Genomic DNA, 12,281 nt, shown 5'->3' with positions numbered 1-12,281 from the left:
ACAGCTCTCAGGACATGACCCGCGTTCAACGGGCAGGACCTCCCAGGACGGAGCCAGAATGGGGACAACGCACGGGGCCTCCGTGACAAGCACACTTAGGATGCTGGTCTCATCAGCACTGCACTCACACCGCAGCTTGTGCCGGTGTGACCTCACGGCAACGAGGACGTCCCACAACCCTGTGGTGGGAACAGGCAACTCTGACGGTGTCTACAATCAAAGATCCACCCACCGAGGCTGATGCAACACTTAAATACATTTAATAGGACCAAGCCCATATTCCTCTCAATGTTAAAATAAATCTTAAGAATGCAACATTTAAAGCAGTTAAAAATAGTTCCTACAGCTTATTAAAAAAAAATCAACTCAAACCCCTCCAATTAAGGCATTTGATGAAATGTTACAGTGAATGTTTCTTAAACTCGAAGAGCAGAATATAAAGGTTGTTCAAAGAGCTCCCTTTAATATAACGAATACAAAACCCGCGAGCCTGTGCCTCTGCAGCATCACGTCTCTGAACAAGTGAAACCACGGAAACCAAACAGCTATTAATGCTTTAGCATCTACAGTGTCTGAAAACAAACGGGATAATAAATAACTGCAGACGCACACGAGACACCATTTATTTAATCACAGCAGTGGATCTTACTCCGACATTTCATCCTAAAGTTTTTCCTTATTCTTCAGCTTCTCCAGGCTTACGGATGTCATCAATCTTCAAGATCATTCTAACCATTTGTGTTGCAAGAGATATCTGTTGCTTTTTGCCGATCAAGGTTTCTATGACATGTTGTTGCTTCATATCTGAAAAATACAAACAAATTAATTATCCCAAAACAGCATACACATTTTCTGCCAACACCTTGCTCTGATTTATGGAACCACAGTAAAACTTCATAAATACGAATTTGGGATTCATCAGACCCAGTTATATTTTCAGAGAAATCTACTTTCATCACTTCCCAGGACATTCTGGAATGTGGGGGGAAGGGTACCCCTCTCCAACGACAGGCTGAGTTTCTCAGGGACTTGCCAAAGGGAGAGTCGTTCAGCGACATCTCACCCACAGAGTGCTCAACACCGTACCTCAGTAAGCCCGAAGTGAGTAAAACCTGACTGTACCTGAAATGTAAAGTAACTCCAAGAAAGACCTAAGAATGGTATATTTTAGCAAACCAAGCATTCACGTTAAAGCAATTTAAATATCTGCCTGACAGAGTCACTACTGTTATTAAAATCTTTGGGGTGTTAACCTGAAAACCAGAACATACCTTTAAGAGTTCTAGATTTCTAAAAACAAAACCCAAAACAACCCGTTGGGAGACTCTGTGGTCAGGACTGACTGCAGAACCCCAGACACGCCTGGTGAGCACAGGAATCACCGGGACCACCTTCCCAACGAGCTCAGGCCGCACGCCCTGTCCAGCAGATGGACTAGTGAGAGCCACGGAGTCACAGGGCCCCTCGTGCATACGCACCCTTAATTACGGGCACAATCACTGAACCAGCTGTCAACCAGAAGTCAGCTTCAGAGCTGTTTTACATGACGTACAGGATCCACACTGACAAACGTGCACGAGAAAGTAAGATGGGGATTCTTTTCTAAAACTTGGGATTAAAATGGAAGTCACCTATAGAATAAACACCACACTGTAGTCTGTTATTACTAAAATTGGTTTTAGCTTGCCAAGACCAGCAGTGCAACAACTCCCAAGGTAATTAAATCAACCCTACAATCCAGGGCCTGAACACCTGAAGTGTGTACTAAAAAGACACGGTACTCAGGGCAGACACCACACACCACATGGCCACACAGCATGTGACTGCTCACTTTAAATCACACCACAGCCCCATGGAGCAGTGATGGCGCCTCACCGTTTGTTCCCTTGTGCAGACAGTCAATCCCAAGGGCAGGGTTCATCTCCTTCACTTGTCTGGCTCGGACTTCGGTCATGGTCTGGATGGGGTTCATGCCGCTGTTCTCAGAGAGGGCCATGGGGATGACCTCCAGGGCGTCGGCGAAGGCTCGCATGGCGTACTGCTCCAGGGTCGGGCACTGAGGGGACACGGGGTTGTTCACAGTCAGTGTACTTGAAAAAAACCCCAGCAGCTATTTGGAGTCATAATTAAATTACATGCTTTTAAAAGCTAACTTGTGAAGAATTCCAAGAACAGGCTGTCAATACAGGATCAGGCTGAAGAAGGTGTACGTATGAGAGCAAAGTCCAAACAAACCAGCACTTACTGCTTTATTCTCAGTTACAACGTTTAATTCTGAATTTCAAGTAACATTAAGAGTGTAGAGATTTACTGTCGAGGCCAGAGTGTCTGAGAAGGGCTGGGCTGGGCTGGTTCACAGTAACCTGCAGTGGCACACGGGCATGACACAGCGCACGAGCGCTTGCTCCCTGGGGGCCCCGCAGCCCGCCGGCCGGACGCCCCGCACAGCCCAGAGAGGGGAGCCTGCAAGTGCACCTCACCTTGTCGGCCTCCTGGCTGACGGCCAGAGCACAAGCGATCTCGGCAGCGCCGCCGCCGTACACCACGCGGTTGTCCCGGACGAGGTTCCGGATGACACACAGAGCGTCATGAAGAGACCGTTTTGCTTCCTCAATGATCTAGGGAAAAACAATTTTGCCTAAATTGACGTGGCCACACTTCAATCATTTCAGAGCCAAACACCGGGCACCTCTGGTTTAATCTCAGGGCTTGCTGGGTACTGGGAGTATTCCTACCCCATCCCAGGAAAACCAAAACCCTTGGTTACAACAGAGGGCGAGGGCGTGCCGGAATACTTGTCAGACTGTTTCTTTATCTTCCTTTTCTTCCCTGTGACGCAGTTAGAAAAAAATAAAAAGACGCAGCCTCAACTCGTTCGGGCACACGAGCAAGTGAAGGGGTCAAACAAAACTGAAGGAGAATCCTCATGAGTCTCACCCACCACCACGCACTACACCCATCCTGGAGAAGGACGGGCGTCCAAGGTTACTGCCCGGGTTCCACTTCTGCCCAGGGATTGAGGAGAGGCAAGTGGGCCGTGCAGAACTGATCGTGGGCCGTGGTCTTCAGTCACTTCCACCACCATGTCACTGTCCCTCCAAAAAAGACGGCCCTGTCTCTTATGGTAACCATCTCTCAGTTAAATACACTATGGGAAAATCCAAATCACGTTCCCAAATCGGACAAAATGTAGGACAAACAGCTGAGTCCTCACCATCTTATTTCCTCCTCTGATGAAGATGGTGACCGCCCTGGAGTTCTTACACTGCTCGATGACCAGCATCTTGTCTTTAGTTGTCCCGAACGAGATCTCCTTCACTAGACCCGCGAAGCCCAGCTTCTCGGGCGTCAGCTCTGAGAACCGTGGGACGATACGCCCCCCGGTGGCGATGGCGATCAGCTGTGCAGAAGGCCGGGAAAGAGGCTAGTGAGTGCAGCCCAAGTTCCCACCATGATCAAGCCAAACCTGCCCTATAACCCGGTGTTCACTAGGACTGCTGCCCACTCTGGCCCAGAAGTTCCCGGGTCCACCCCAGAGGCCTTGTCCCATGACCAAGGTTCTGAAGAGCTGGGCATTCTAGTCCCGCTCCAGTGGGCCTGGCACCCCACTCTGCCCGCCCGTCCTGGGCCGGGCCGCAGGGCAGAACAGCGAGGCTGGGACACTGGGGGACAGACCATGCCTGCAAAGGCTGTTAGTATTTCTGTGGCTGACAGAGGTGGGCAACCAGCCTTCTTGCCTGAGAGACCACGGAGACAGCCAGTGAGGACACAAGACAGGACTTCAAAATGCAATCAAACAGCAGAAATACATACAAAAACCTAAGAAAGGTCCCATATCCCCCCTCCCTAGCGCACCCTCCTGCCTCAGGAGCCCGGGCACAACGCGGTGATGTGCTCTGCCAGCACGCGGGCCCAGGAGCGCACCCCAGGCTCAGCCTGCGTTCAGTCTCTTCCCAGGGAGCTTCCTACCTCGATTTCAGGTCCTCCTACCCAGCGAACCGCAGGCAGGTTGTTCTGAAGAAGTAAATGGTTCGCTTCATCATCAAAGCCCCACTGGCAAATAGCCAGATTGGCGCCAGTTTCTTTAATCTGGGAAGACAAATGCCAGTCATGTTAATAAATATAAGTATTCTTTGTGCTCTAACGTTTGAAAAAGATTGAAAAAAGGCGTGAAACATAGTTGGGTGTGTAGGGCAGTGCGTTAAATAAAGCACAGAAAAGAAAAGGAAGCACCCACGTGTCTGCTCTCCGTCAGCTCTGAACATAAACATGAACACGCATCGCTGGGAAGCATCTCGTTTTTAAACAAGGCTTTAAACGTTAGCAGTTCGCGTGAACGCCCACTGCTGTCCCAGTGAAGCAACACAGGACGTGCCAACAGGGCTAGCGCCCTGCTCTGGGGAGACCAAGGTCAACAGCGCCGTCCCTCACAGAAACCTATGAAGCAGTTTATTTTTGTGTTTAACCAAAAACTGAATCTTACACTTTTCTGCAACTTGCTTTTCTCACCTGAGTGGACTATCCTCTGTGGGTCGAGACACAGGCTAATTCAGAGGCTGGCAGAGGCCCTCCTGCTTCTAGTCAGAACCCACCCCGGCAAATGGCTAAGCGACTTGTTCCAGGAGGGCGGCAGTGATCAGAACGGTCCATCCCTCCTCGCTGGCGATGACCACTGTACTCCTGTCTCTGCACTCTACACCCGGCTCTCTACCTCCTCCCTTCCTTCCTGACCCTCTGGAACCTACCAGGGGCCCCTGGAGCTCAGTCCATTATCAAACTCCTTCTGGGCAAAGTTTCCTTTACATTCCTGCTGTCAACAAATGCTGGTTGTTCCCTGAAACACCAGCCTGCACTGGCATTCTCTCCAAGTGGCTGTTCTCCTCCCACAAGCTCAAAGTAGGAGGGGCCCTTCTTGCTCCTCTTGGTCACCCCGTGTGTCTCTGGGTCTGTCTCATTCTTCAAAATGTGAGCATCCATCCCCAGCACCATCCGTTACCATTCCTGGCAACCTGCACATCTATTGACACAATCCATCCAACCCTGTGAGCATCTGAATCCCTGTCATCTTTGCCTCCAGTGCACCTTGGTCAGTGATCCTGAAGCCCAGATGACAAGCTTTTATTTATACCACTCTTGCCAGCCCACTCAACCCCACCGCCTTGCTGTTCCCTGCCTATGCCAACCATGTTCTGGCCTCAGGGCCTTAGCACATGCTGCCCATGTCCACCTCACCTCAGCCTGGAGTGCTCCTCGCCCAAATATGCTGCTGTCACTTCTATGAGGCCTCTGCTCACATGTCACCTCCTTAGAGGCCTCTGTCCAGTGTCTTTAACACAGTCCTCACCCACCTGCCCCTTATTCTGCACCCCAAGATCAAGAGTTCTGCTTTATTTACTGCTGTATACCCAGTGCCTACAACAGGGCCTGGTATAGTTGGGCACAGAGAAGTATACCGTGAAACCACAAATGAAAACTCAACAACCCCCCTCCCCTCAAACACACTGAAAAAGCTTCCGGTTTGTTCACTGTGATAATGTTCTAACAGATGTCCACGTTCATGATCCTTGAGTCCTGGTGTTCTAAGCTCCCAAGAAGAGAGTCCTTGAAAGAGGAACTGCTCCTTCGGGGAGCAGGCACACGTGAAATGTTAACAGCCAGAGAAAGAGTTAATACGGTATTTATAAAATAATACTCTTGACCTGTTTAAGCAAAGAACTGGGATTACTATGACTGCATCCTGTTTGATTTCAGTTGTTCAGTAACTCTTGTCTAAATGTTTTATTTATAAATCTCAAACCTGTGCTAAGCCACATTAAACTTGTTCAAACCTTGAACGTACTGGCTTAAACGTGTCCAGAGCAAGTAAAATCAAAAGCACAGCTCCAGGTACCAAGCAACGCTGGGGCACCCCACACACGTTACCATTTGAAGACGCTCTTTCTCACGCCTTTCTGTGCCATTTGATTTTTCTCATTGTTTATCAATTTTATTATGTAAAAGTGAAGGAAAGAAGTATACATTGTTAATACCTTATTTGTAGCTACAAAAAATGTCAAGATAACACAGGTCGGCACCATGTGTATTCACTACCCACAGCTAACTACCGCACCCTCTGAGAGCTTAAACTTCACCAAGAGCCATGGTAAGACTTACTTGCCGAATCATCTCTTCAAACTTCTCCTTTTCATATTTCTGAAGGGCTTTAAAATCTTCTACAGAGGTCACATCCAGCTTATGCTTCGTCTTTGGTTTTGGTGGTTCAAAGGGACAGGTGAGAATTGCAATCTTGGCATCTTCCACTTGCTGTGGAGAGAAATAGAGCCCTGAAGTGCTGGGCCAACGAGTTAAAGGCCTGAAGCTGCGGGAGCCCCGACTTACTTTTGGCATCTGTGGGTGGCTGAAGTCCTTGTCTACGATCACGCCCTTGATCAGCTTAGTGTCCTCCAACCTCCCGCCCACTTTGCCTTCTACTTTAATGAGCTCAAAGTCAACGTCTCGGCGCTGCATGTCAGCCACAGTGAGGACAGCATTCACGGCAATCTCGGCCATCTGTCGGTGGCAGCTGTTAACCCTGAGGAAACACGAAACAAACCTTTTCCACTCTTCTTCAATGACGACCGCTGTCAGAAGACGTACACGCTAACTCGAACACGACCCAACATCCTGGAACTCACAGATGTACAAAACCATGTTCAGGGTCCTAGAGAAGAATGCCACCAAACTTGCACCTTCAATAGTCTGGGGAGGGATTACCAACAGTAACTGAAATGTACTATTTGTATCTATTATGAATGTTTCTAAGAGAACACTGAAGTATAGCAAGAACCAAAATTTTTCCAAGATTTGGTTACTTTTTAATACTATTAGCATTTCCAAATCTAAAATAGAATGGGAAAGACAGGAAACCCCCAGAGAGAAGCCAACCTTACCTACAGGAGGTGCTGCACTTAATGAGATACGGAAGGCCTGACCACATCAGTTACAGGGGGGGCTGGTACCTTTTTTTTGAAAGTTTTGAAACCTTTGAAAAGATTGCTCAATAATTTTACTTTTGATTCTGGAAAAACCAAAGGGAACTCTAGTACTTGAAATACAGTGCCTGAAATCTTGAGTCACCTGGAAAAGATAACCATGAAACTAAAATATTGTGTCCTAAGTGGCTGATTTATGTTTTATGCTGAATTTATTTGGCTCTTGTCAACCCATCTGAACGTTTTCTATGGTAAAGATCTACACATAATGGGGTTTTATAAAGACTTGCAAATAAAGCAGGGTCAACATACAAAGTCATTATAACATAGGATTTGTGCATCTCAGCGAAGTGTGATGCCCTCCTTCCAATAGCAAAACAGTGCCGTCCCTGTGCTGGAGGCCACCCGGGGGTCACCCTTGCACAGGAGCTAGTTTCAGCTCAGACCTGCAACAAGGGGACAGCTGGCGTCACTGAAGACCTCCTGGTTTAACACAGCACCGCAGGGGATGTCCTTGCCTGGGGAAGAAGGCAGCAGACATTTTTGTTGTACCTCCCCTGACCTCTGCGTTGAGACCACACCTTCCTTTTTGGCACAAATTAAAAAATTTCTCAAATTGGTATGAGTTAAGAACAATAGTGTAAAAAGGCACTGGATTGTTATGCCTCATTATGACAAGAGTCCATAAGTCTCTATTGTTCAAAGTGTGTCCCCTGGCAGAAGTTGCTTTGAGTTTCTAGGGGGCAAGAGCCTTGTGTCAAGACTTGGCCACAGGCCTGGCAAACAGTAGGTACTATGTAAACATGAAAATACCTGATGTAAGTCAATTGCAAGATTGACCTTCTACACAAATTAAAATTCTGATCATTAAGCTGCTTGTTAAATGGATAAGAACCCCCCCAACTCAGTGGATTCCTAGGAAAGAAATGATAGAAGGAATTTTATGAAAAATTAACATATCCCACAAGTAGGACTTTCTTCTAACACAGCTTATCCTGCTAAATTAAAGAACATACAGCTTACAAATATTATCAAGAGAACTTAATACTCAAAACTGGAAATTCAGCTTCCAACTAAAAACCAAGATGCAAATGTCTACACTTGCAGTCTTCTCATCAAATCAATACAAAACCACCACTGATAACTTTGAGGTGCCTTCAGAACAAGCACACGAACCCTGCCTCCCTGCAAACGCCAATCACAGCCCTGTACTGCACACGCACACTTTGGAGCCCAGCGTGGTCTTTGCGGTCTGGATCAGGGGCTCAGTGTCCTTTATGTCGACAAGGACGCTGTCACTGATCTTGTCTAGGTGCTCGATGGCGATGCGGGCAGCCTGCTCATAGCCGTCGGCGATCCTGATGGGGTGAATGCCACGGTCCAGCAGCTGCTCGGCCTCTTCCAACAGGGCGCCAGCCAGAACTGTGGATGAGACAGCACATAACTGGTTGAGGAAACTGCTAGAATGCAAAACCAATTAGATGCTGTCCTGGAAACATGAAGGTTCCAGAATTAAGCTGGAAGGATCTCAGAGGCTGAGGCCATCTAATCTATCTTTAAAAAGGGAGCCTCTTGTTTTGGTTCTAACAAACTTCTAACTGGTACCCCATATAGATAGATGTTCAATTCTCAGTGATGTACAGGATGTAACTAAAAAAAAAAAAAAAAGAAAAAAAAGAATAAAAAGCATATAAAAAATTCCTCACAAGGGGAAAAAAACTTGTTTTCTGGACCAGGGACTTCTAGTCAATGAAATTTATGTTGGTGATAAGAGGATTAAAAAAATTCGTTTATCACTTCTCTCTCTGCCCCTCAACCTTCCCTTCTCCTCTCATTTCAGCATCACGACCACAGAGTTTGTTTTAATACTGCTGCACTCCAAGCACATCCAGAGCAGTGAGAACAGAGCTTGGTACCCAACAAATACTTGGCTGAATAAATGAATTCAAATCTCACCTACAAGAAAAGTAACATTACAGACACTAATCTCATCAACCTCCCTGGAACTTTTAATCTAGAACAGCTGCCTAACTCTACCCCAACCTGCTTCCTCTTTCATGATGGCGACAGTTTTGAAGAGTCTGGGCCACTTGTCTTGCACCGTGTCCTCCAGTTTGGATTTGTCCCACTGTCTCCTAATGACCTGATCCAGAGTAAATGTTCTGAGCAGAAGTGTCAGACCTGTAACAGTTAATAACACCTCCTAAATGAGAAAGCGTACTGTGCTCTTCCTTACCAACCACTCCAGTGGTTCCATCTCCGATTTCATCATCCTGTGACTTGGACAGCTCCACCATCAGCTTGGCGATCTGGTGATCGACATCCATCATACTTAAAATGGTGGCCCCATCATTGGTTACAGTCACATCGCCATCCTTATCCACCATCATTTTATCCAGCCCTAAAAGATACCAATGTTTAAAATGGCTCTGGGCAAAAAACCAAAACAAAACAGAAAACCTGTAAGAAAAAGTTACCTTGACCTCTTGACCCAGTTCCTATCTGGGAATTTATTATAAATAAAAGTCAAGAATACATCAAAAAGGACACTCCCCTTTCATTTCTTAACTTCTGTTAGAAAGTCGAATGTTAGTCTCTTACCATTTGGTCCAAGTGATGTTTTCATTGTATTTGCTACAGCCTTTGCTGCCATTATATGAGACTAAATGAAACAAACACAAATATATATAATTGTAAGTTACATATAATTGTAAGTTAAGAACATAGAGCTGATACGTTATAAAAATCACTTATGACAGATTCCATTCTCTAGAAGCTTCTACATTTAAGCAGCAGCAGACTGGTCCACATCTAACTGTGACAACTTCACAATTTTCCCTCCAAATGTCTGGTTTCCCGTCTTCCTATGTTACCATCGTCACCCCAACCCAGAGCAGGTCCACAGCACCTTACATATTTCCAGGGTCTCTTATCTCATCAATCCTTCAGATTTATCCTCCGTCCAGCTAAGCCATCCATTTTTCTCAAATGCGTTGCCAACCAGTCCCCAGACCTTAAATAACTCCCCAGTACCCCAACACTCAAGTCTGAAGCTGTTCTTCAAAGCCGTCCACGATCTGAGATCGAGCTCCCTCCCGGTGAGGACAGCCTATGCCTGTTCCCCTAACACACCCTCTGATCCCTGAAGCGCTGATGCACAGGAGACCCTCCTCTACCCATCGAAGCCCTGGCCAACTTCCAAAGCAGTTCAAACCCACACGTTCTCTGAAGCCTCCTTTCCCTTATAACCCCATCTACCAGGTAACAAGACAAAGCCCCTAGATTTGCGAAAGTATTGATAACCCTTAAAACACACTTTGATAAGTCTGTATAATGGAATTTTTAAAGGCTAATAACCATAGGAAGGTGGTTTTTAATCAGGGGCAGTTTTGACCCTCAGGAGAATCTGACAATGCCTGGAGACATCCTTGGCTGTCACCCTTAGAGAGGCGATCGTATTAGGGAGAGGGCAGGGATGCTGCCACACATCTTGCACAGGACAGACCCCATGACAAAGAAGGATCCAGCCCCAAGTATCAACAGTGCCAAGGCTAAGAAGTGGGCTTTAGACCACTGGCTGCCAAGTCAGACAGAGGTGGTCCTGGACCACGGCCCTGTTCTTTACTGGCTCTGTGACCTTAAGCAATTATTTAACTGCTTTGGGACCAAGCTTCCAATTCTATAAAATAATACCTGATTCAGAATGTGAGGACTACATGAGATGTGGCTGATGAAAAATAACCTGTAGCTTCGGTTACCTGGTTATTCTGGGTGCATGTACTGGGTGCTACTTTCTCTGCTGGTCCCATTAGTACGCAAGTGGCTTGACTGCCTACCATGGATCAAAGACTGGGTGGACACTCCCTAAGTTACCCCATTTAATTCTCATCCTCAGCTGATAGGGGTGTACTGCCCTCACTGAAAAAAGTCAGAGAGGTTGTGTTACTTGTCCTAAGTCAAACAAACAGCCCGGGGGAGAATTGAACTGCTTAATTTAAGTAAAACCCCAAGACACTAAGCAAAGAGGGACACCTCAGATCAGGGAACATGGTCTGTATACATCATGTCATAGATTCCACCCCAAATGCTACTTCCTCTGGTATAGTTCTACTTAAATTGTGATTCTGTTCAAAACCCCTTCAAATGCGTGACTCCCCTCCTATCCCTTAGGATAACATCTTGATTGTGGGGCATTCAAGAACTTCCACTTTGGGAACTACTGTAACGTAAGGTAGACTGCTCTGTTAAAACCAGGCGGTTCCACTACGTGCCATGCATTCTCCTGCCCAGGTCTTTGCTTTTGCTGTTTTCTCTCCCTAAAATGCTAGCTCTCTCCCATTCAAAACCTTACTCCATCTCTGAACAAACGTCAACCTCTAGCGAATGTCTGAAGGACACCCTTCAACTTTTATCTGCATCCCATGACTGGTGATTCCGGTCACACACTGCCTTGTATTGTGGTTATTAGTGACCAATTCTCACTCTTGCAGTAGTATTTTCTTCCTCAAAGGTGTACGTTTTCAATTTTTAAGATACTACATCCAGGAAAACGCCATGTAAAAAGATACTAAAAAAAAAAATGAAACGCTGTAAATGACTAAGCCTTTAGGAAATGACAAAGAAAATGAACCTTATTTCTTCTGGGACTGTTGCAGGTACACCAACGGAAGATTAAGAATCAAGAGTCCTAACCCGCCAAGAGACCTGAGAATACCCTCTCCGCGTCTTACTGATGAAAACACTGTACGGAATGACTGCAGGCTGGAGAAATCAGCCGGGACGCGGGTGAACTGAAGCTGCCCCACCCAACTCTGTGAAGGGCGCTTGTGGCTCCAGCCTCACCCCAAATTGGGCCTAAAGGCTTGAACGGTGGCCTTTGCGGGCCCAAAGCGCTGGGTGCAGGACTGGAGGGGGGGGGGTCCCCCGACCTTCCCCGGGAGCACATGGCAGAAGCGCTCCTAAGTTTGCGCAGGCGCAGTCACTGGGTTCGGCCGCCTCCCCTCATCCCGCTGCCTGTGTGTCCCCGTCCCGTTACCTTGAGGGCCTCAAGTCCCATAAGACGAGACTTGCGGTCCTGATCCTTGATGATGAGGAAAGGCCGGCCATATTCATCAAAGGCGAGGGTCCCCACAGACGTCATGGTGCAGCACCAGGCGTTACACTCCCTCAACCGCCGGCGTCCACTCCGGAACCGAGAGCACACCTTCCTCTCGCGGGACGGAGCGAGGGCTCGCGCATGCGCAGTACAGGCCGCCTGAGACTTATTTCTCACTTGGGACTAGTTTAACGCCAGAGAGTATCTTCTGGAAT

The 12,281-nt window shown here is 47.2% G+C and overlaps 1 protein-coding gene across 1 annotated transcript; it reads right to left on the bottom strand.

The window, feature by feature from the left end:
• Positions 1–607: 607 nt before the first annotated feature.
• Positions 608–12,187, bottom strand: CCT5 (chaperonin containing TCP1 subunit 5). The gene is made up of 11 exons (XM_010957254.3): positions 12,007–12,187; positions 9,573–9,633; positions 9,208–9,372; positions 8,195–8,393; positions 6,379–6,571; positions 6,154–6,303; positions 3,970–4,089; positions 3,215–3,400; positions 2,481–2,618; positions 1,876–2,056; positions 608–804 (listed from the first exon to the last, which is right to left on the bottom strand). Exons 1-11 carry the CDS (start codon positions 12,109–12,111, stop codon positions 677–679), a joined length of 1,626 nt encoding a protein of 541 aa, XP_010955556.1. The 5' UTR covers positions 12,112–12,187; the 3' UTR covers positions 608–676.
• Positions 12,188–12,281: the final 94 nt, after the last annotated feature.

This window comes from Camelus bactrianus, chromosome 3 (genome assembly GCF_048773025.1).
Source record: "Camelus bactrianus isolate YW-2024 breed Bactrian camel chromosome 3, ASM4877302v1, whole genome shotgun sequence".
NCBI classification, from domain to species: domain Eukaryota; kingdom Metazoa; phylum Chordata; class Mammalia; order Artiodactyla; family Camelidae; genus Camelus; species Camelus bactrianus.
The sequence above is the reverse complement of the archived record's forward strand: the minus strand, read 5'-3'. Positions and strand labels throughout refer to the sequence as shown.

Bases quoted from the DNA above. Each gene is read 5' to 3' on its own strand.
- CCT5 (XM_010957254.3), bottom strand. From the start codon at position 12,111: ATGACGTCTGTGGGGACCCTCGCCTTTGATGAATATGGCCGGCCTTTC. The intron at 2,619-3,214 runs GTGAGGACTCAG...GTTTTTCCCTAG, and splicing joins TCAGAGGAGGAAATAAGATG to ATCATTGAGGAAGCAAAACG. The intron at 2,057-2,480 runs GTGAGGTGCACT...GTGTCCCCTCAG, and splicing joins TCAGCCAGGAGGCCGACAAG to TGCCCGACCCTGGAGCAGTA.